The sequence below is a fragment of the Mus caroli genome, unplaced genomic scaffold (assembly GCF_978045245.1).
Source record: "Mus caroli unplaced genomic scaffold, Mus_caroli_1 scaffold_8, whole genome shotgun sequence".
NCBI lineage: Eukaryota > Metazoa > Chordata > Mammalia > Rodentia > Muridae > Mus > Mus caroli.
In genome coordinates, this window is record NW_028227263.1 from 47,776,377 (window position 1) to 47,800,466 (window position 24,090).

At 44.7% G+C, this 24,090-nt stretch overlaps 1 protein-coding gene and 1 long non-coding RNA gene across 16 annotated transcripts in view; one reads left to right on the plus strand and one right to left on the minus strand.

The window, feature by feature from the left end:
• Positions 1-2,904: 2,904 nt before the first annotated feature.
• Positions 2,905-19,231, minus strand: LOC147002929 (uncharacterized). The gene is made up of 3 exons (XR_015047846.1): positions 18,497-19,231; positions 5,477-5,583; positions 2,905-4,024 (listed from the first exon to the last, which is right to left on the minus strand). It is a non-coding gene; the product is annotated as an uncharacterized LOC147002929 (long non-coding RNA).
• Positions 19,221-24,090, plus strand: part of Emsy (EMSY transcriptional repressor, BRCA2 interacting) — a 68,079-nt gene continuing 63,209 nt past the window's right edge. For 8 of the 15 annotated variants that reach the window (XM_021166920.3, XM_021166921.3, XM_029479317.2 and 5 more), the window contains exons 1-2: positions 19,221-19,327; positions 20,929-21,037. In XM_021166920.3, the coding sequence (XP_021022579.1) occupies positions 20,968-21,037 (70 nt within the window). In that variant the 5' untranslated portion in view covers positions 19,221-19,327; positions 20,929-20,967. Of the gene's footprint in view, positions 19,328-20,928; positions 21,038-24,090 lie in introns of those variants that run through there. The other 7 variants (XM_029479320.2, XM_029479319.2, XM_021166924.3 and 4 more) reach the window with 2 other exon arrangements.

Genomic DNA, 24,090 nt, shown 5'->3' on the forward strand with positions numbered 1-24,090 from the left:
AGTTAAAGAGAGTCACAATCCTGGGAGGTCATTGCAAAGTTAGAGACAAGTACATGGTCTTTTAGGGTCCTTGTGCTGTGGGAAGGAGGTAACGGAAGAGGAGCGGAGCCCAGGAGAGGATAAGGTGGGGCTGGCACTGACTTTCAGAAGGAGGACAGTTGTGCAGGCATAACCTGTCATTCCAAGTCAGCACAGCTGGAGTATGGGGGAAAGCAGGGAAAGATGAAGCTTCTTCCCATCGTGCAGGTGTGGCGAGAGCTATGTATAGACAAGCACAATGCTTTGCTCAATGCCGCCCATCATAAGTGGTGGAGACGGACCAGTCACAGGATCTTAACCCTGGTGGACTGGTGTCCGCTGCAGAGGAGCAAAGGAAACAAGAGATGCTTTCTGCCCTCCAAGAAATGAGATCTCCTCCCAGGATGGTTGGATTTACTGGCCTTGGGCTATCAAATGCTTCACTGGGGCTCTTCATGCTGTCTAGGGGCAAGGGCGTCATGAGAGTGGACCATCTTACAGAGATCACTGTTTCACTGAGCCTCCTTACAGAAAAGGAAAACTATTGGATATACAGGGCTGTGCTTACAGGATTATAGACTGACAAATTAACATGCAGAATTGCAGTTAGAGAATGTTAAGTATAACCTGCTTCTAGTGATCATTGAGTTTTGCAGGCGGGGGCCAACCCTAGGAACCTTTATAAAATCCCTGTAGCCCAAGTATCCAGGCAATAATTAGACACAATTATATTAAGTAGGTATTTATTAAGCACTGATGACTTTATATGTTATCTAATTTAATCTTTTTTATTTAATTAGTAATTTTTTGGTTTATTTGGCTTTTTTTTTTTTTTTCATGACAGGGTTCCTCTGTGTAGTCTTGGCTGTCCTGGAACTAACTTTGTAGGCCAGGTTGGCCTTGAATTCACAGAGACCCACCTGTCTCTGCTTCCCTTGTGCTGGGATTAAAGTCATGTGCTACCATCATCCAGCCCTAGTTTTGTTTTTATTTTTGTATTTTGAGACAGGGTCTCTTGTAGTCCAGGCTGGCCTTGAACTCAGTCTGTAGCTGGGGATGACTTTGAACCCCGCCTCCCCGCCCCTCCTGTATGTACTTTTTAAGTGCTGGGATTGCAGGTGTGTCCCACTACTGCCAAACCAGATAATCTTATCCCCATCTTTCAGGAGAGGAAACTGGGGCCTTAGATTTATCACCAGTAAGTTCATATAGTGAGAGTTTATAATACATAGGAAACAAATGTTTATCACACAACTGCACACATAACAGACAACATTGGATTCTTTCCCGATATCCACCCTTACCCCTCTCTGCTAACTGAATCCTGTTGTTCAGATAGCTATCTCTTGGGTGATGAACTTGATCTCCACTATGACTAATCATGGGGCTCCTAATCTCCCTTGTCAGCTGTTGGGTTAAAGCATGAGTCGTTACTCAGGTCTGGCCAACAATATGACGGCAAGAATCGGTGAGAGGCTTCTAGGGACGATTTTCCCACTCTTAGAAATGAGACAGAGAGTGATCTCCCTCCTGCTGCTGTGCAGTGGAGGGTGTGGATGTGATCCCTTGAACTATGCGAATCCAGCCCAGCCAAGCTTCATCCTGAGGTTAGCAGAGGATGAAAATAACCTGGGTCCTTTAGGGGCTCGCCAAGCCTGAAACTCCCCTACTTCTGGACTTCCTGTTATGTAAGATTATTAAATGTCCTTCATGGTGCTTGCTAGCCATTTTGGGTCCTTGTTTATCACTAGAAGCTGAAGACATCCTATCTGATGCTCATGCATTTTCTTATTTGTCATAAACCAGTGAGAACATTAGCATTCCCTCTTTTACATACTATAAAATGAAGCCTCAGAGAAGTTAGGTGTTTTAGCCAAAGTAACAGAGATAGGAAATTACAGAATACCATTCAGGACCTGTTCTTAGCCAGACAATGCAAACTGCTCACTCACCACCTGGCCGGCTCTAAAGACCATCATGCTCTTTTATTTACATTTCATCATCTCCCAATTTCTGGGATAAAATATCCAGATTCCTGGATCTTTGATGTGTGGAACTTAGGATACCCTCCCCTATGAGAATGAAAAGGGGCAGCAACAAGATGCAGTGTGGCATGGTGACAAGTGACACACTAGTGGTTTGGCCTTGGCCCTTATTACCAGCAAGCTGAGCTTTGATCACTTGTGCTTGAGAGCAGCAGGCAGAAAGGAAAAGTCTGTTCCATGGAGAGACTTAACTGTGGTGTCTTGGCACAGGAAATTCATCCCTTGGTCCAGGCATTTACTTCCACCTAGATGGGCCTAGCCACTTTTCTAACTGTCCTTGTGGGAAATGACTTGGCACCATGTCCTCACTAGGGACACTCTAAAGAGATTCTTGTCATCAAACACAAGAATGGACAAAATGACAACTTAAACACCATTCCTATGCGGAAGAGGCTAAGATAGCATGAGCTACCAGGAAGGTCCTTTTCTCAATCTACCAAATATGGCAGGACAGAGGGCACAATCATTCTTATAAATAGTTCTGAACATCTTTGCCAGGCCCTCCCTGGTGTTGTGTTACTTGGCCTCTGTGGTCTAGGTTCTAAAGCACATGCCCAAATAATTAAATAGATGATACCCAGGTATGTCTCTGTGTCTCTGTCTCTCTCCCTTGTGTGTGTGTGTGTGTGTATGCATGGTTATGTGTGCAGGTAGAAGCCATAGTTCAACATTATCTGTCTCTTTCAATCTCCACATTATTTATTGGGTCAGAGTCTCTCATCGAACCTGGAGCCATGGATTCAGCTAGACTAACTGGCCAGCTAGTCCTAGGACTCTGCCTGACTCTTCCTCTCTAGCCTTGAGATTACAGGCTCACAGGGCTATACCTGGCAAGCGAGAAGGAAGGAGAGAGGTGAGACAAGCAAGCTCCTTGCCTGAGAACCATGTGCACCATTCCAGATGGAGCATTTGTTGATAGTGGTGGGAGTGAGGGAAGCCAATAAGAAGCATGTTGGGGTCTTCTTGGGGAAGGTGCCACATGCTAACACAAATAGCTTGCTTTGAATTTTGTAGAAAAGGGGAAGCCACTGAAGGATTTTGAAACATGACACAGCATTGTGCTGTTATATATATTAATTCTGCAGGCATAAGCAGCATGGTTGTGGGAGAAGATGTGGAGCGGGGATGTCAATCTGAAGGCTTAGGGGAGCTCTTCTCCGTGATCCCCCAGTGAAAGCACGGTTTCTAAGACTAGTTGGTCCCAGGCGTCTGGCTTTCTGCTGAAAGGCAGTGTGTGAGCTGGGAGGAAACTCACACTTCATTGAGGGTTGCCGCCCAGCTGGGGGCTCACACATGTCATGGTGTACACAGAAGAGGTGCTGACAGAGCCAGAGGACTGGGATCAGTTACACGGGGAGAGGAGGCCAGACTGCCGGAGTTGGGCTGCAGAGAATCATCGCTGAAGACAGGAGGTCCCCGTGGGGCTGAGGCAGCCTCCTCTGACTAGCTGTTCAGAGTACAAAAGCTGAGTCCAAGACTCTCGGAGAGCTGGAGGGCTCAGATACTTAGATGTGAAAGGCAGTGCTAGGATGTGAGGAGAGATGGCTAGCAGGCGAGTGGCCGGATCTGGCGACCTTCTTGGTGAACAGCTAGGCTAGCTCTCAAGCCCCTGTCTTTAAGTGCACCTCAGTCTTTTGGCCCTCGATAGGGGTGTGGGCAGATCTGCTCTTACATCTCCCCTGTGGCATTACTGGCTGCAGAGAGCTCTGGCCATTAGCAGCCTTTGGGGTCCGGACAAACCCTTTCTCTGTGTCCTTTCGATTTCTTTCTATTTGATTCATCACTTCCTTGAGGCTCTGAGAGTCAGTGTTGGCCTCTCTTCCACAGGCTCTGGCCAGACATGTCTTCTACACCTTTAAGACTAGCCCACCCTGCACATTCCTTCCTGATGCTCTGTGAGCACTGTGAGATGTAATGAAAGTGAGGTGCCCCGTGAAGTCATCACGTTTTACACAGCAACCCTGCAGATGACAAACAAGCGAACAAGGGAACAGGCTTAGGAGAAATCTGCTGTCTCCCGGAGGACAGACCTCATTTCTTCCTCACAGAGGCCTGCTGTTCCCCATTTCCTGAAATGCCCGTGGTGGTGGTTTGACCTCTGTGTCAGCCACAGGGAGACACTGATACTAGGGAATATATTTCTTCTTAACAACCAAGAACACAAGCACATGACAAAAGGGTGTGGTGAGTCTGTGGAGTCACTAAATACTTGTTCGTAGCATGTAGGACAAACAGGCCTCAGGACAACCTGAATGAGAGCCTAGGGTGGCCAAACCCAGATCTGAAACATTAGCAAAACAAACCTCTTAAAACCTGTTTGGGTAGCTGGGCAGTGGTGGTGCATGCCTTTAATCCCAGCACTTGGGAGGCAGAGGTAGGTGGATTTCTGGGTTTGAGGCCAGCCTGGTCTACAGAGTGAGTTCCAGGACAGCCAGGGCTACACAGAGAAACCGTCTCGAAAAACCCTGTTTGGGGGCAAGCAAAGCATATACGCCAAAGCATGCGGATAATTTACAGCCTCTGTCCTACTGGGTGGATCTAAGCTCTTAGCTTTCACGTTCTGATCTTAGGCCTTCCCCCTTGTTTACTTCCCTCTGTCTCGGCTGGCTCTTCCATCTATACCAACCTGCCTGCACTCCCACCCCCACGGCTCTGATGGCTCCTATCTTTACCCTCAACATTGCTGGTCTCTGTCTGTTGTAGAGCCTCTCTGCCCAGGATCCTCCTGCACAAGCTCATTGAATCAGCTCACACACTTCCTTCTGGTACTCACCCTGTCCTCTGCAAGGTCAGGGCTCTTTATGTGTTCTCGGTTCATACCATACTCTGGATCTACTTCAGCCAGACACCCTGGGCTCATCCTTAGCTTCTGTCATGAACCAATCACAATATGCTATTTGAACCCGCTTGAATCATCTTGGCTCTGGACCTTCCACTAGCTGCCCTCCATCTTACAGCTTCAAATACCCGAGCTCCAAGTCTGTCTTATCACCTGACCGTCTTGACTTGCCAGCTTGAGAAAAATGACATAGAGACCTTTTATTATTTTTGAATGCTTAGGCCTTGTTCCCAACTAGCTCATATAACGTAATATCCCACTTATACTACTTCATCTTTGCCATGTAGTCCATTTCCTCTATTTCAGTCACCATTCGTCCAACATGTGACTTCCTCCATGTCTGGCTGGCGAATCCCCCGTGCCTGATTCTTTCCCAGAGTTCCTGTCTCTGCCTGGAAGTCCCGCCTACCCTCTCCTGCCTGGCCGTAGGCTATCCGCTCTTTACTAAACCAAGCCAAGGCGCCTTAGGCAGGTGAGGATGGACAGGGACACAGCTTCATAGAATGTACAAGAAGATTATCCCACATGTCTTGCTTGCATTCCCATTTCCTCCACCAATCAAACCATTTTTTACCTTGTTGGCGTATTCCCTACCTCTGTTTTCAGGACAGAGGCTATGAAAGTTGCTCCTCTCTAGGAATCTCAGGCTGGCGAATGAGAAGGAATTCACAAGTTTTAGATCTGTGAACAATGTGATGAATGCAGAGAGAGGTGTGAAGCCTGTGGAGGAAGGTGCCTCCTGACCCACCAAAGTCCACAAACGCCACTTACCAGCAAGCGGTCACACATCAGGATGAGAACAGAACCTGGGGTAGAACCTAGGCCTTGCTCTGCTTAGGGATGTCCTATCCCTGTAAGCCCAGCTCTCAGGAGGCTGGGATAGGATCAACCTGAGTCTGAGGCCAGCCTGGGCTACATAGTGAGACACAGACTTAACAAACAAAAAATAGCAGGGCTGTTTGGAGGGATTCCCTTCATCATTAGTGACTTCCAGCCAGATGCCAGACATTTATCTGTCAATCTACAGTTTTGTTTTGTTTTTTTTAAGTCATCTCCACCGATTTGTCTATTGAGACCCCTTTTATGTAATCTGGGCACTCTTGAATTCTGCTGGTGTCTGTCTGTCGGGGGCTCCATTGGTCCAGGCTCCCCTCTACCTTTGGAGCAGCGTTTCTTTAGCTGTATCCACAACTGTGGGTGTCAGGATTCCTGGTAGTTGTGTGTATTGGTGTATAGGTTTGTTCATGTGAGTGCAGGTGCCCTTAGAGACCAGAAGAGGGCGTCGGATCCCCTAGAGCTAGAGTTAAGCAGTTGTGAAACAGCCAACTTGGGTGGTGGGGACAAAACTTGGGCCATCTATAAAAGCATAGCACTTTTTTTTTTCCTCTTTTCTACTTTTTTTTTTTTTTTCAGAGGTGAGGACCGAACTCAGGGCCTTGCACTTGCTGGGCAAGCACTCTACCACCGAGCTAAATCCCCAACCCCACATGGCACAGTCTTAACTGCTGAGTCTTCTCTCTCCAGCCACAAAGTCTGAATTCTTAAAGTCCATACATCCTAACTCATGGCTGTGTGCCCATAGCTGAACGTTATGATTTTTCCTAGTAACAGAGAATGGTAGACGAAGATGAAAAGTCTGCTTTCACCAGGATCTTTGGAACCCTAGTGCCCCGAATTTGGATGTCACAAAATGTTGGATGAGTTGGATTGAGGTTTTAGATGACCACTCCCAGTTCTGAACCATTAAAAGAACACAGGGTGTAGGAGCTTCTTAGATCTCCTGATTTTATATTTATATTGTTTTATTTTTAGCGTGTGTGTGCATGTGCACTTGAGTATGTGTGTGTGTGTGCATGTGCATGCTACAGCATGTGTGTGTAAATCAGAGTACAATCTCCACCTCGTTTGAGGCAGGGTCTGCCTGTTGCTTGCTGCTGTGTATGGCTAGCCCGCCTTCTTTAGAAGATTCGCCTGTCTCTGTCTCTGATCTTGCCATGGGTTGTTGGGATTACAGACATGAATGCAACTCCGTCCTGCTTTTATATGGATTCTGGGATTTTGAACTCAGGTTCTCGAACTGAGCCATCTATTTCCTCAGTCCTTTATCTATTTTCTTGGTTCTGTTTCTTTTCTTAAGATATAGAGTCTTTTATGACATAGGCTCTGAGGTTTTAAACCCAGGACATCTGTTATGCTGACTACATGTGTTCTCCATTGCTTGCAGTACAACAGATTTTTTTCTTCTGGGTTTAGTTTTTCTCACCTTCTAGAGCCTTCTATACTTGTGGGGGGGGGGGAGCGGGGAAAAAGAGAGAAAAGAAAACTTCACTGTTGTACATTTTTTCCAAGGAATGTATTTCACTCTGTAATCAGATCAGCAGAAAAAGATGTATCAGGTTACCCTTTTGGGAATAAGAATGTTCTCATGGGAATTATAGGAATGTTCTCTGGTCTGGCTAGCCTGGAAGTGGAAGAAACAAAGCCATCTGGAAAGAGAGGCTCTGAGCATTTGGGCTGGATGGACAGCGATCAACTGTGAGCCACTTAATTGTAGGGAAATTTCTTCCTTGCTGCGTGCACCATTCAGCACTATGTTGGGAGAAGACAGACGTGTTCGTTTGTCTCCTAGAAAGCAGGATTAAGTGTTATTTCAATTAGACAATTGTTCAGGAGATGCCTTTCCTAAAACAATCCCTTTGCTGGTTGCTTGAGCGACTCCCTTGAGACATGTTTAGCTTACATAATGGTATGAGTTCCAGGAGCAGTCGGCCCAGGAGAAGTCCTAGGAGGATCTGGGGACAACTCAGTGTTTGCTGCACAAACATGAGGACTCGAGATCTGTCCCCAACATGCATATTAAAAAGTGAGTCGTGGTGGCACATGTGTATAATCCTGGTGTGTGTGGGGGAGACAGGGGAATCTGTGGGGCTTGCTGACCAGTCAGTTTGTCTGAATCAGTAGGCTCTAGGCTCAGTGAGAGAGCTTGTTTCAATTAGGGTAGGAAGTGGTACAGAAAGACAAGTGGTATCAACTCTGGCCTTCATCTGCAGGGGCACACACCCACCTAAAGACCTAGGGAAAAGGCACAAGGCAGTATGGGATTAAAGTAGATAACGTTATGGAATGAAGGAAAGAAATAATGAAGACTGGACTGGTAGGGGGATTGATACTCACACTAAGCTGGATTTCATAGATGAGTGAATAAAATCAACACTTACCCACGAACAGTCTACCTTGTACCAATCAATGAGCTAGGAACTTTACAGGGTTTACCACAGGATACCCTTTTCCCTTTTTAATCCCATACTGAGAGGTGTTATGTGACACTATTCCTGAGGAGACATGAACAAATATTTACTTACCTCAGATAAAGAGCTGATGGCAGACCAAAGGAAGGGTGACACCAAAGCCCAACTTCATGAACCACTGAGTTTTATTGGTTACTTACAAGAATATGGCTGAGGGGTTACTTACAGGAATAGAAGTGACTCCAAGACAGCTGTATCACCCATGCCCACCCCAACATAGCTAACAGTTTAAAAAGCTGGAGACCTGGAGTGCACTACACAACCTACAGATACACGAGCCTCTTCTAGGAAGCTTGGCTGGATTTTGTTTGTCAATTCTGCTGGTCTGTACTCTTTCAAGGTGCTAGTCTGGTCTCTGCTTCTTCTAGGTGGCTGGCCTTGGCTGAGAGTCCATTTGTCCCTCTTAGCAGTTTTTACGGCTTATATACTTTTAGGGAGGGAGGGGTCTAGTGAATCTGGTCAGTTTCAGGGTTTTCCTGAAGCTATTTTGAATTGCTACTTCCTGTCTCAATGACCTTCTCTGTAGGATGGAATGTTTTACCTCTCCTTAGAACATCCTGTTGTTTTACCTCCTTGTAAACATCTTGTCTAAATTACCCTATTTCACTGTCCTTCACATCCTATGTCAAGAAGTTGCCCTCTAGGATGGAATGTTTTAATTTCAGAAGAAATGTTTACACATCAGGAGGGCAGGCACTATGTAATTCAGTGGTCTAGTGTTAGCCCCTACAGATATAAGATCCTAAATTTAATCATCAGCACAGAAAATTTCATATAGAGGAAAGTAAGGCACAAGAGAGGTGATATAACATGCTACAAAAGGCTTCAAAACAGAAGATTTCGGGTTCAAATTCAGATCTCTTTTGATTTCTACAAACATTTCCTACTTCCCATTTGTGATCAGTGGCTGGAGAGATGACTCAGTGGTTAAGAGCACTTGCTGTTCTTGCAGAGGACCCCAGTTTGGTTCTCAGCACCCACACTGGGTGGCTCACAACTCTCTAGAACTCCAGTTTCAGGAGGATCTGATGTTCTCTTTTGACCTATTGGTTCTGCATGTACACAGTGTAAAAAGATTTGCAAAATGAGTAGACCAGAGCACATCCAGGCTAGCAAGCAGGACTGGACAGGAAGGTTCCTCGGCTTTTAGTCTGATGCTGGTGGTGACTATCTTTTTCCCCACTGGCTGGGATCTGACCTTGAAGTCTGTCTCTATTGGTTTGTTTAAAAAGAATCAGTGCAAAGAAAATGAGGGAAAGAGGGTAGTTCACTTACTTATTTCATATAAGCAAAAGTTTTATTGTGTGTGGCAGAAACATTTCCATGTATGTCTTACAAGGTGGGAGAGATAAAATGATCTGAATACCTTGTCAATAAGTTTTACTCTTTAAGGCAGAAAAGACTAATATGTAATGTTTCTTACACTTAAAAAGATAAGGACTTGGGAGAAGGGAAAGGACAAAGGCATTGCTGTTGGAGTGAGAATGGAGGGGTGCTGGAGAGGGGGAAGGTGCAAGGCCTGTTACAGAAAGCTTAGGCAAGGTGCTGGACAATATGCCCATGTACTGCTTTCTCAGGTTCAACTCGCCATCTGCTCATTAATGCCATGATTCACTGTTCTGAACAGACTCCAAGCTCCCAAGGTCATAGGCTCCACTGTCAATCTCATTGTGATCTGCTGGAATAACTGCTATTACCACTGATTGCCTCGTGATGTGTTCGGGTAGGCCATGTGTGCATGCACGTGTGTGTGTGTGTGTGTGTGTTTGCACATACTCAATTGAACATCATTTGGTTCATTTCCTTCCCACAACCAAGTCTCAATGCATACTCCCTGGGCTCACCATAAGCCTGTGTTCCTCTATTATGGTAACCTTCAGTGAGGGATGGATTTGAACTACTGACCTTAAAGTGACAAGTTTAAGCCCACAGCATCACAACAAAGCCTTTTCAACTCAAGAGGAGCCTGACCTGATCTTCACTAGTGCATTCAGGAAACAACGGTGCACTCTGGGGTTTGCCAGGGGAAGACCTTAATTGGAACTGACAAGAAAAAGGACACCTTCTACCATTTCTCTGCAGACTTCACAGGTTCTCAGCACTTCTTGAAAGAGAATATGCCTCCAAGCTTTTCCTCCAGCTGGCTCGAGTGCAGCCTTTTTTTTTTTTTTTTTGCATTTCATCTCTGGCAAGTCACAGCATAACGCCACAAGCAGCTGGAAACTCTCTGAGGTGAAGACAAGCTGGGTATTATGTTTGGATTTATCATCCCCTCCCCCATCTGACAGGGTTATTATTTCCATCTTTAGGAACCACCTTGGACCTCGCCTTGGGTAACTGCAGACTATCATCATCAGCCTCTCACCTGAGGCATTTTAGCACTTGTGAGAACCTCAAAAAAAATCCTTTTTTTTTTTTCCCCTAAAATGAAGTAGGGTGAAAAACTCAATGTGTGAGACTATATCTTTGTTTCTATTTTCATTTGCAATCCTCCTTGGCTGTCAGATAATCAAGCCATTAATCAGTGTCAAGTCATGGTCTAGAGCACAGACAGTGCTTTGCCACTTAAGCCACTGTGGCTTCAATGGCAATGACTTGTGTTACTAAGTCCAGTACTCTGTCACGAGGTAGAGTGGAAGTCACAGACATAGAAACGGTTAGGGCAGAGATACCACCTTGATGACCACCTAAGGTTTTCCTCCATGGCTGTACACCACTCTTCTGATATTTCAGAGTGTTACCCACATTATTCTGACCAGCACTCCCAGCGGAGGACTACTAAGACTTAACATCCCCCATTTTACTTTTTGAGGTTGCTAATATTTATGTCCTTTGCCTCAAGATCTTGGATATTTGGGGGCTGGTGTTAGCTTAGTAGAATGCTTGCCTAGTGTGCATGAAGTCCTGAGTTGGATCTCCAGTATCACATAAGGCTGGGCACGGTGCCATAAATGTAATATCATCACTCAGGAAGGCAGGACAGAGACAGGAAGACCAGTGGTTCAAGGTCATTCTCACCTTTGTAGCAAGATCAAAGCTAGATAGACTAAGTGAGACCCTATCTTAAAACCAAACCAAAATGAAACCATATGACTGCAAGCCAGAGGTGGTGGCTCAAGCCTGCAGTCTCAGTACTTAAAAGGCTGAGGCAGGGGGATCAGGAGGTCAAGATTATTCTCAGCTACATATTTAGTTTGAGGCTAGCCTTGTTGAACTGGAACTATATAGACCAGGCTATCCTCGAACTCAGAGATCCACATGCCTCAGCCTCTCAAGTATAAGGTGTAAACTGCTATGCAGGGCCTCAGCATGCATATATATATAATGGAGTCTGGCTGCTCTGTTATGTGGCTTGCTTTCATATTATCCCTTTCTCTTTTAACTCTTCTTCTGCACACAGATCATTGTGGGTTTTAAATTTAATATTCATCCATCTAGGACAACGGTATCATATTGATACAGTAAGAAAAGCATTTGTTTTAAAGAGTTGGAACGGAGTTTAAATTTGGGTGTGATTGTTAACAATTTGTACTTTCCAACTATGGCTAATACTCCTGCCAAGTCCTACTCACATTGCAAATTCATGAGTGAAAATAAATCTTACTGTTTTTACCAAAAATTTTTGTGGTGATGTTATGTAGTAGTTGATCTGCAGGTCAAATTTTGGGACTCAAGAGTAAGATGTTATACCAGAACTTTAAGTATGGTTTGGGGACTGGTCTTAGTGCTGACCTAATGGCTTCAAAAGGGTTGTCAGCAGAAGCCTGAGGTTTCTACAGCACGGCATCTGTGAGAGCATAAAGGAAATGAGGAATCTCTTCCTGGAAGTGGGATGAATGTGAATCTTAAGTATACAGGAGAAGAAACTTTAGTGGTTACTAGGGATGGCAGGGAAACTGAAAAGGTACCTAACACGCTGGGATAATCTAACTGATGTTTTCCAAGCGGCATTACAAGTACTACCCGGCTCCCTGAGGAAGTAAAGAAGAACCCATCAAGACCAAGAGACCTGGCCCGGGTAATTGTTAAAATACAGAGGTTTTGTTTTTCATTCCTAGTTTTTCCAGATGCCAAATGATGTTAAAATGAAACAGCTTGCAGGTAGAGATGAAATCCAGTAACAAAGTCTAAAGATGAATCTAAGGGTGTGACTATAAAACCCTCTATACAGAGCTCAGATTCACCATGGTGCTTCAACAAACAACAGGCCCTTTAATATCGTAACAGTATACTTCAACATCTTTACAAATAGTAGAAGCTCAGGGTGGTGGAGCATACCTGTAATCCCAGGAATAGAGAGGTAGAGGCTTCGGGTTGTATTATGGCTTGTGCTGCTGGTCCTGGCTCTTTGTTTTCTTTTATCCCCCATTTGGAACACAAGTTTGTGGTTACCATTCTATTCTCGTTTCTGTCATTGACCATCAGACAAACAGAACAGTTTGCTACCCTGAGAGTAAATGTACTTGAGGGAATGTAGCTAGATCAGATTAAGATGACAAAAATGTGGTCCTCAAGAGTAAGGTTGGGCTGGCAAGATGGCTCAGAGGGTATTAATGTGTTCTACATATGCCCGAGGACCTTTGACCCCCAGAACTCAGGGTGAAGAGGTTACTTCCAAAAGTTGAGTTGTCCTCCATGTGTAGCATGCCAGTACATATGTGTGAATATGGTGCTCATGCATGCACACACAAGCAAACACACACGAGGTTCATTTATTTATTTAATTGAAGAGAAAGAGAGAGAAAGAGAAAGAGAGAGAGAGAGAGAGAGAGAGAGAGAGAGAGAGAGAGAGAGAGAGAGAGAGCGCGGGAGAGGGAGGGGGGAGGGGGAGGGGAGGGGAGGGGAGGGGAGGGGAGGGGAGGGGAGAGGAGAGGAGAGGAGAGGAGAAAGAGAAAGAGAAACCAGACACAGAAATCTGTGTCTATAATGAAGAGAGACTGGAAATTTTGAGTGAAGGAGTGAGGGTGTGTGGGAGGGAAGGGATGTGATTAGTTTTGGCTGGTAACCAGGAATGTAAATAGTTAGGACCATGGAAGTTGGTATTTTCAAATATGACCACAGTGATCACCCAGCTGCCAATATCATTCCTGTAATCGGACCACTTGAGGCTGAAGTAGGAAGACTGCTCAGAGATTTAGGCCAGGCTGGCTATGTAGTGGGTTCTAGGCGAGCCTGAAGTATGAAACCCCTTCTCAACCTTGCCTGTCCTCCTCCACCCAAAATCACCCAGCTAAGTAACTTGTGAGTTTTTCAGAAACTAAAAACTGAATTAAAACAAAATATTTATTGTTTCAAGACACTGGGGTTCAAGATAATTAAGCACTTAATGGTTAACAAACTGGTGAAAATTATGTAAGGCTGAAGACTGTCTTAGGAGGACAGGACAGAGACAAAATGGAAACTGGGGAGAAGACTGAGTTTGAAATAAATGATGCGGGGCTCTGGGTAGAAAGTCAAAACAGGAAGAGGAAGCAGAACTGACCTGGAAGCCTGCAGATGTCACTGAAGTTGAACAGGTTCGGTGAGGGTGAAGGAATAAGAAACCTGGATTAAAAAGGTTTGCTTAGAATGTGGAATAGCTTGGGCTCTGATTACAATGGCACAGCTTGGTAGAATGGAGTGGAAGATTTGGCACTGAAGTGAGGAGCTGGCCAGCAGCAGCAATGATGAAAGACTTTTACAACGGTGTAAGAGAAGAGGGGACAATGGGGCAGATGAAGCTGGTGAAGCTGGTGACAGTAGACTGACCATCAAAGCTCCTCCTCAGAGTGACAGACTAGACAGGGCAGCTTTGCTTGATGGTGAAAGCTAAGGCATCGGGGAACTGTCTAGATGTGTGGATGAATGCTGGCTTTTACTTAGTTCCAGAGAAGGAAGAAGGGACTTGAGGGGAGGCAGTGCACTTGAACTAAGTGCTAGACAAACATGAAGACAGAGCCCAGAGGTGGCAGTGGTCTAGAAGAGGTTAGAATTGTAACTATGGTGGGTCTGCTGGCAAACAACTAGAGCTTTATTTTGTTGGTAACTAGGAGAGCTGCTTCTGAGAGCTAATTTTGACAGCTGAGGCAGGACAGTGGCATACTGGGCAACGTTCTGCAGCATCTTAGGAAGAAGAGGATTTGCAAAATGGCCTAGTTCACAGAGTGCTAAGACCTGTCTGTTAAAACCAGGAAGCCAGCTATTTAGGAAGCAGAAGATGCTGAGGGTGAATGGATGTAGTTGATGAAGCAGTGGCCAGATGTCTCACTGTCCTTTCAGAGGCCACTCTAGATTGTTTGAAGCTGTTGGATACTATTTGATTACAGAAATGTTAATTATAATTATCACTTAATTACCTTGTTTTCTTTCTTTTCAGTCTCCAAAGCCACTTATCTTGACCTATTATTCCATAGTTTGCTGATTTTGGTCTCAATAGTCCAGTTTTCAGTATATCCCTTGGCTGCATTAGACTGGCATACTTTAAGGTAAGTGTCTAAGGGCAGGATGGCACAGTGGAAAGTACAGTAACCAGAAGGCCAGTCCTGCTGTTACTTCTTTAGACTCTTTTTCTCCTTAAATGTTGAAATGAGCCATGTTGTGGTTGGAGAGATGGCTCACCACTTAAGTCTTGCAGAGGACCAGAATTCAGTTAACTGAATTCTCCAGCTTCAAGGGGTTAAATGCCCTCTGTTGGCCTCCACTGGCACTGCACTCATGTAAACAAACACAACAGAGTCACACACATAATTAAAAAGAAAAATCTCTTCCCATTTTAGATTATTTTGTGTTTGTGTGTTTTGTCTGCATGCATGTATGTGAATCACATGTGTGTCTGGTGCCTAAGTTCAGAAAAGGGTACCAGATTCCCCAGGTCTGGGGTTCTAGGTAGCTGTGAGCCATCACATGGGTACTGGGAAGCAAACTGTGGTCCTCTGCAAGAGTAGCAAGTGCTCTATACTGCCGAGCTACATCTCTCTTCCCACAGCAGGCCTCTGATCTTGAGGAAGTCAGTTTGAATACTCACTTAGCTGCTTAGTTAAGCAAGGGATAGTTAAGGCAGGTATTCTATCTGCCCCTAAGCATTCTCCCAGACTAGGCAACTGTGACCACTAAGGTCTAGCAGGTCTTACTTCCCTCTCGGGAGTTAATTCTGAAATCATAGCTTTGCTACTTTTCTAATCTCTCAGTTTATGCATGGTATTTAACTTGTACCTTGGTTTTCTTCAGCCACAAAATGGCTACTTGATGGCTATTTTTAGTTGTCAACTTCACTACATCTGGAATTAACTAAAACCCAAGAGGCTTGGTACACCTGTGAAGGATTTTCTTCTTAACCACATCACTGGAAGTTGGAAGACCCACTTTTAATCTGGATCATTTGAGGTAGGAAGAACTACCTCTAACTTGGGCCACACCTTCTGCTAGCAGCTTATATAAAGGACAGGGAGAAGAAAGGTTGCTCTTCTAGCCAGTCTATTCCTTCACTGGCATTATGGCCTTCTTCCTTGGGATTTTAGAGTATATACTGAAGACCAGCTGAGCCATGCACATTCCAGCTGAACAATGACTGGGTTCCTAGACCTTCTGTTGGAAGATAGCCATTGTTGGAGTAGCTGGACTTCAGCCTGTAAGCCATTCTAATGAATCCCATGTATATAAATATATATACTTATTTATTTATTCTATCAGTTCTGTTCCTCTAGAGAACCATGAGTAATATAGTTACTATCAGGATATTGTATTAAGGAAGCTAATATATGAAAAGCAACCAGAATAGAAAAATCTGTATGTATATAGCTATTATTTTGTGCATCAGACACACACACACACACAAAATGAATATATCTGGTTGGTCCCTCTTCATAGAGAGCTTCTTTTCTAGCCAGGGAATTTTCAAATGACCATAACTCTTTTTTTTTTTTTTTCTTTTTCTGTTTAACAGGGTAAATGTGGGAATAGGGGCTGGTGAGATAGCTCAGTGGTTAAGAGCACTGACTGCTCTTCCGGACGTCATGAGTTCAAATCCCAGCAACCACACGGTGGCTCATAACCATTCGTAATGAGAAACAAATTCAAACAAACAAACAAACAAACACACACCAGCCTATGGGTTGGAGCAAGCAGGGCCGGCAAGAGGGAGAAGGGAAGAGGGAAAAGGGAAAAAAAAATACAAATTACTTGTTAAAAAAAAAAAGCATGGAAATAGACATGGGACTGGTAGGGCCAGGGTAAGTTTTATGCAATGTAAGGGAGAGCTGTAGTTTGAGTCTGATGCTTAAGAGAGGACATTAGGGACTTTGGTTCATACCTGTAATCCTTAGGAGGGTCTCAAGTTTGAGGCTTACCTAGGATACATGGTAAGACCTTGACTCCAAACAACAACAACAAACAAAAACCAGCTAATGAAAATGGCTAGGAGAAAGGGAAGGTGTAAAGTGGTATGTAGTGTCAGCAGCATTGACTTAGAGCTCCTTAGAAATAGGATCTGGCCCTATCCCCAAACTACGAAATTCAAACCTTGCATTTTACCAAGACCTACCTTCATGTGTTCCTGCTAACATTAAATCTTGAGAGGTACTACTGGCGGAAGGTACAGACTCTAAGACCAAGCTCCCTACATATAACAAGAGTTTTCTCATTGTGTGTATATGTGTATATGTTGGAGATCAGAGGAAAATTCTGTGAAGCCAGTTCTCCCACTATCACTGGAGGATTGAATTCAGGTCACCAGGCTTGCAAGACTCGTGTCTTAACTTGTTGAACCTTCTCGTCAACCCCAGGCTGCCAAAACTTAAATCCTTGTTTTATCAATCTACTTATGTGGGACCTTAGGGGTGCTTTTTAACCCGTACCAAGGACTTATGTTTAACTAGGGATATATGTGACAGTTGTAAGGACTTATTATGTAAGAGATGGAGGGTCAACTCTAATCATTTGTCACTTATTTTTGACTTACTGTAAAAGTCAAGTTTTTGTTGTTGTCTTAAAAGATTTACTTTCGGTGTCTGGGTATTTTGCCTGCGTGGATGTCTGTGGACTACATGTGTCCTGTGCCTAAGGTACTCCTGTAACTGAATTAATGGTTGTGAGCCATATGGGTGCTGGGAAAAGAACCCAGCTTCTCTGGAAGAGAGGCCAGTGCTCTTAAGCACGGAGCCATTTCTCCAGCTCTTTGGAAACAGGGTTCTACTATGTGAACCCTCTCAAGTGCACCAGTTCCTGAACAACTGTGCTTTCCCGTTTATAGGTCGGTGTAGCTTAATTACACCTGTCTCATGGAGATGCTGCAAGAGTCAAATCCTAGAATGTCTGTTAAATTACAAAATCTATTAAAACTGAATTTACCAGTGAGGTGGTGGTGGAGTACACCTTTGATTCCTGTCTCGAGAAGGCTTAATTTACTATCTTGTAAGGTATTCTTTTTTTTTTTTTTTTTTTTTTTTTTGGTTTTTTGAGACAGGGTTTCTCTGTGTAGCCCTGGCTGTCCTGGCACTCACTTTGTAGACCAGGCTGGCCTCGAACTCAGAAATCCGCCTGCCTCTGCCTCCCGAGTGCTGGGATCAAAGGCGTGCGCCACCACGCCCGGCCCCTTGTAAGGTATTCTTAAGAAACTGACTTCAAAATAGGGTGCGATAGAAGGCCAGGAGAGATGTATAGGAAATGGTCCTTTTTATTTCTGACTAACCTACAGCTCCATTCAGGAGCAGGAGTAGACTCATATTTATGCAGTAGTTCACAATTTACTTAAAAACTTTTTTTTCTTGTTTTGGTCTCAGTGCCTCTTGCAGTCCAGTTTGACCCTGCATTCCTCATCTTCTTCCACTTCTACAGTGCTGAGATTATAAATGTAATTCATAATGAACTAGGAAAAAAACTTTCATTCACGTGTGTATCTTAATATTCCCACAGGGTAGTTTTTCTCGTGTGTCCATCCTAACATCCCTTAGTGCTAGGAATCCGATTCAGGTCTCCAGGTATTGCACATACTTGACAAGCAATCTGCCATTGAGCTAGATGTCCTCCCAGTGGTTACCCTAGTTTTCACGGGAATCTGCTAACAGAAGGCTGCACACTAACAATTCCTCAAGATTTGCACTTTCATTGCATCCGATGCTACCAGAGTTCTTTATTTAGAGGGAGGACACAACAAAATTCGATGGGATTTATAATACTAGAAACTAACTTTGAGTTCCTGTATCGTTTGGGTCCTGGATCATATTGGGTCCCTATAGATCTGTAAAATAGGGGCACAAGGCCTCCACAACATTGTGTGGTTAAATAATAACAAAGGCTGATGGTGAACCTACCATGTCGTAGTGCCTCAAGTAAATCCCTTCGTCCCTTTGTCAGATTTTGCACGCGATATCACTACCTCTCCTACTTCGTACATGGCGTAACCCCAAGCTGAGACCGCTCGGATTCCTTTCCTCCACTTGCAACTCGTTAACACCGAGAAAGGTGTACGGACCACTGTGAGGTCTTCTCTCTCCGTAGTGGATAACCTTTCTTGAGTTGTCGTTTGGGTGGCTGGAAGACGCTGATGACTACTCCCAAGCGTCTACGGAACCAGATCTTAATCCTCAACAGGGCATCAGGGACCAAGCTGTGTTCTTTTCATCCCTACCCTCGCTAGAGGGAAAAGGTCGAAGCTCAGCTCCAATTACGGACGCCATATTAACCGCTACGTGTGACGCCACACGTACAGTCGAAAGAGCAGCTGATTGGCTGGGAAAGGCCGGAGGATAGGCGCGCGAAGCTGGAGACTGGAGGGTAATGTAGAAGCCGAAAGGAACTACACTCCCAGACTTCCTTGCGCAGCAAGCAGACCAGCAAGCAGCGAGAGAAAGAGGAGCGAGGTTGGACTCGGACTACAACTCCCACTAGGACCCGCGTTGTCCGCCCTTTCCTTTCAAAAGGCAGAGGAAAAGGGACAGGACGAATGGAGGCTTTTGAGTGCTCGTTTCTCAAAAGGCGGGAAAGGCGAACTACACCTCCCGGCGAGCCGCGCGCGCCTGCGCCTGCGCTCTGGTATCTGTCGCCATCTTGCCCCTTCTGAGGCACCGCAAACAAACCTAATTCCTGGTGTCCCCTAGTCTTGGCGGAGGAGCCTTTTAGATGAGCCCCGAAAGGCCGGGCAGGTGGGTGTCTCTCAGGCAGGGTCCTGGGAAAAGCTGGCAGGCTATCCAGGGTAGGGGAGCGCTTGGCCAGGCACGGGGAGCCCGGCTTGGGTCGGTCAGCCCCATCCTCCGTTGTTTCCTAACGGGATCGCGGGGCTCCCTCAAGTGGACTGAGGGCGACTCCGGCATGCCTGGTGATGGGACGCCGGAGGTCGAGGTCTAGGAGCCCCGGGGCGACTCCGGGCTGTCTGACTGTCTGCCCGTGCCCCCGCTTTTTCTCCGTTGTCGTCTCCGCTGAGGAGTGCGCGAGGCGCGGACGCTGGCCAGGGTTCCCAAGACTGGCTGCTGGCCACGGGGGCGCGGGCTTGACATTGGAACCCGCTCGGAGCCGCGCGGGCTGCTCTTGTTGTGGTGCTGTGAGCGAGTGCGTGTTTAGAGAGGGGGCGGGGCGGGCTGCCTGCTGACACTTGAGTGGGGGACCGAGTCGGTGCGACCCGGGTGCCCGGAGCACGCTCCGGCTTCTGCTGCCCGGCTTTCCTTTGCTGTGCGGCCCCGCCGTGGGTTTCCCTGGAGGGGATGCTTTGGGATGCCGTGACGTGGTACCCGATTCGGGCGGTCGCCGGCCGCCTCCGAGATTCTACCGGGAGGCGGGGACTGGCTTGGGGAGCGAGCGGATTCCTTTGGCTCTGCCCCTTCCTCCTCTCCACCCCCTTTCTTTATGTCATCCTGCCAGCTGGGGCGCGCCATCCAGTTTGGCTCGCTCAGAGTTGGTTCTGAGCTCAGAGGACTATGGGAAGTAGGGGGAAGGGGGCTCCACTTGAAGCCAAGAGTTGGAGTTAGCAGCCCAGAGCCTGGAACGCAGTTGAAGACTCATATCGGTTTAGTGTTTGACTCTTAGGCTGGCTCATTCATTCATTCTACTCTGCTGCTGACCATCCATTTATCAGTTTAACAGATGTTAAGGAAGATCTACTGAGTTCTCAACCTGTAGTGTAGTTTTGTTTGACCAAGGGATTCACAGTGCGAAATTCTAGGCTTTTAAACTTTTGCTAACTGGTGAAAATGACTCTTTTTACTGCCAAAACTTGAGAAAAGAGTTATTGAGTTTCATTTATCCAAATGACATGCTCCACCGTTTTCTTATTTTATCTCCTAACTTATGATTAAGGAAACTGGCAGAGGTCAAATCACTTGTCCAAGGTTGCACAGGTGGTAGAGTCTGTTTGGCAAGTCATATGCCAGCCACTATGACAGAACTTGGCTTGCCCTGTTTCCTAAATAATACTTGAAACAAACTTGGTGGGATTACTTTTTTTTTTTTTTTTAAATAAAGGCATACAAATTGGGTTCAGAGAGGCCAATTCACTAGGATGAAACAACTAATTATGTTGTAAAGCTGGAACTGGTACCAAGAAGTGTTTGACTTTAAAACCTGTTCTTTCCCCTGTTAGTATGAGCTGGGTCATTGTGCTCTCAAATGGTGGTTTCTTTCCTTTGTCAGGAGCTGGAGTGTGGGATGAAAGTGGTATGAGTTCTCTTTTCAATCTTACTTTGTAGCCAGTCGAAGGCTTTCTATATCCTTGCGTATACATTGGTAATGGGATTTGTTTTTCTTCTGATAGGGAGGACAAGCTCTTTGGGGCTACCAGACAGAAGCAGCAATGCCTGTTGTGTGGCCAACCCTTTTGGATCTCAGCAGGGATGAATGCAAACGGATTCTTCGAAAATTGGGTATGCTTTTTGTTGCTTTTGTTCTAAGCCAGGTTCTCACTCTGTAGCCCAGGCTGTCTTCAGAATCCTGTCGGTCTCTTCCCTTAGCTTCCCGTGTGCTGGGACCACAGGTGTGCTTGGCCCTGCCTGCCCGTTTTATTTTTGATATTTTATATTTCTCTGTGACCTTTTCTTTTTCTGCGTGGGTCATGGCTGTTGGTGGCATAGTCCTCATCTTTCTCACTGTTTCCTCAGGACCTAGAATGATTTGTACATGAGATGGAGGAATTATGACATAAGGAGCCATGGCAAATGGGAAGCCTTCTCATTATACATCTCACGTAACACTCAAACCCCAAAGGTGGATTGCTTTGGTTTGGTTTTGGTCCCCTTTTTACATAGGAAGTTTAGACATGAGGCAGTACTCCCATTAAGTCATGCAGTCAGTATTTGACTTCTAGCATTGTGCTTCTCAACCTTCCTAATGCTGTGACCCTTTAATACAGTTCCTGACATTGTGGTCACCCCCAACCATAAAATTCTTTTGTTGCTACTTCATAACTGTAATTTTGCTACTGTTATGAATTTTAATGTAAATATCTGTGTCTTAGGTAACCCCTGTAAAGGGTCATTTGACCTCTAAAGGAGTTGTGGTCAAAGGTTGAAAGCTGCTGCTCTACGTAATTTTTTTTGTGTTTTACTTATATTGGGATACTACTAACTGAGTATGTGAGAAACATGCCTTTTCTGGATTCTAAGTTAAGTCAAGCTGCCTAGTTTCCCAATTATTTCTTACTGTAATTGATAAGATACCCATTATATATAAATTTGACTAATGCTTCTTTTTTCCCCTATAGCAGCTCTTTTCAACAAGTATTTAGGGAGAAAACCAAGCCCTAATGCTAAAGCATATGTTTGTGCAAGGAACTAATGTCATCCCCATGTGTGGAGAGTGGCATTAGCCACGTGCCATTCTTGGGTATATTGGGAAAAAGATTTACTCTCATCATTTGAATCTTTGGTTTCAAATGAATATTCATGAATATGCTGTTTTAGATTATAAGGGCCCTGGTTTATTTATTACTGTAGCCTGAGGCACTGTACTCAATGAAAGAGGTGACAGATAATTTGGAAGGGATCATCAGTGTCTTGGTAATGAATATTAATTAAATAAAAAGCCTCTCATTGTGGCTTACATCTGATAATATAGTGTTTAAAGCAGTTACTTTCAGATGTATTTGTAGGCCACTAATGTTTTCCTTCAGAGGAAATCTTTGCAAAATTCTTTTATGTAGATCAGATAAAATTGTAGCTTTTGTGTATCGGCTGCTAATATCCCATTCCGGATTTCCAACTACGTAACCTTGTTTTAGCTATCTGAAGAGTGTACTTTGAGGGAGACAATCTTTTAAGCTTGCATGTAAACTTGTATCACTATTTTGAAGGTATTTGGCTATACACATGCACTAATGTAACCTGCTGTTGGTTATAAAGTTGAACTCCATTTCTCTCAGAGTTAAAAATACTAGATAAATAGATCCCAAAGACAGTAGATTGGACTGAAGTTTCTGGGTTTTGGGAGCCTTAAATCAAGGGTTTATGTTTAAATATAAAATTAGTAACCTTTAAATCTAATTTTATCTCTAGCTTTTCCCAGAAGTGATTTGAGTAATGTATAAAAATGGCTTGACCATAAGACCCTATAAAATCACCCACATCAAGAGGTTAAAGTTTTGGTGATCAAGAATGAATGCCCATGAAACTGCTCAGGCTATCAAGGTTATATCTGAAAAGCTACCAGCCACCCACAAGATGCCACTTTATAAAAGCAATGTGTGCCATTGTGTTGTTACCACGATGGGGCTAATACGTATGCCCAGGACAAGCAGTGGGTCTAGTTGCAGCTTCAAGAGCTCAAAGAGAGTGCTAGCTTTCTTTTGTTTTCTGTACATCACTTCAAATATAGAGAGTAATTCTTAACCCTTGGATTTACATGTAGATTCTCAGTTACTAACTGCATTCAGATAAACAGGTGAACTACCCAAGATGTGCCAGGGGACTTACAGAAGTTAGGGTCAGATTGAGTTCTATATCAGGGTTCCCTTTGCCCCAAACATCTGATTGACCATCACTGGAGAGAATCAGATTGTTCCTAGCTTAGAAGAGGAGGTTGCACAGAAAAAAAGATACCCTAGAAGAAACTGAAGAAATAAAGACTTAGGGTTCATGAAAAAATGAGCATAAAACATTTTAAAGTAATAAATAACTAGTAATAAATATGTGTGTAGTTTTAGGTAGACTGTGTGGGAGATGCTAGGTGCTGCTTCTGTACTAAAGAAAATAGCCACAACCTGTGCACTGCCATCTCTGGTGACACTTATGAAGGTGGACCTTGACAGCATTTTGACTAAAGACTTCTTTCACCTATTGGGTTACTATCATGTCTTTGAGGTTCAGAGTCTAGAGAAGATACCCTCTGTAAGAATTGTTAGCTTAGAGCAGTGGCTCTCAACCTTCCTAATGCTCTCACCCTTTAATAGAGTTCCTCATGCTGTGGTGATCCCTGGAACCATAAAAGAATCATTGCTACCTTATAGCTAAAAGTTTGCTACTGTTACAAATCATAATGTAAAGTTGATATGTAGGATATCTGATATCCTACTCCAAAGAGGTCTTACCCATTAGCTTAAGGGCTCCCAGAACTCTACAGTTAGGTCAAGTGGGTCACAACTACTTGTAACTCCAGTGCCAAGTACCTCATGCCCTCTTCTGGCCTCTTTTGGCAGCTGCATTCTCTCTCTCTCTCTCTCTCTCTCTCTCTCTCTCTCTCTCTCTCTCTCTCTCTCCCTCCCTCCCTCCCTCCATCACACACATAAACACACACACACACACACAATTTTTTAAAAGTGTCCTTAGCTTAAAACTTTGTCTCTTTAGAAACAACTATAAATTGTTTCAATCTGAGATGTCAAATGTTTAAATTATCAGGAAATTAGGGAACTAGAGAGATGGCTGCTCTTTTAGAGGACCCAGGTTCAGTTTTCAGCACCCACATGGCAGCTCTGGGGATCTGT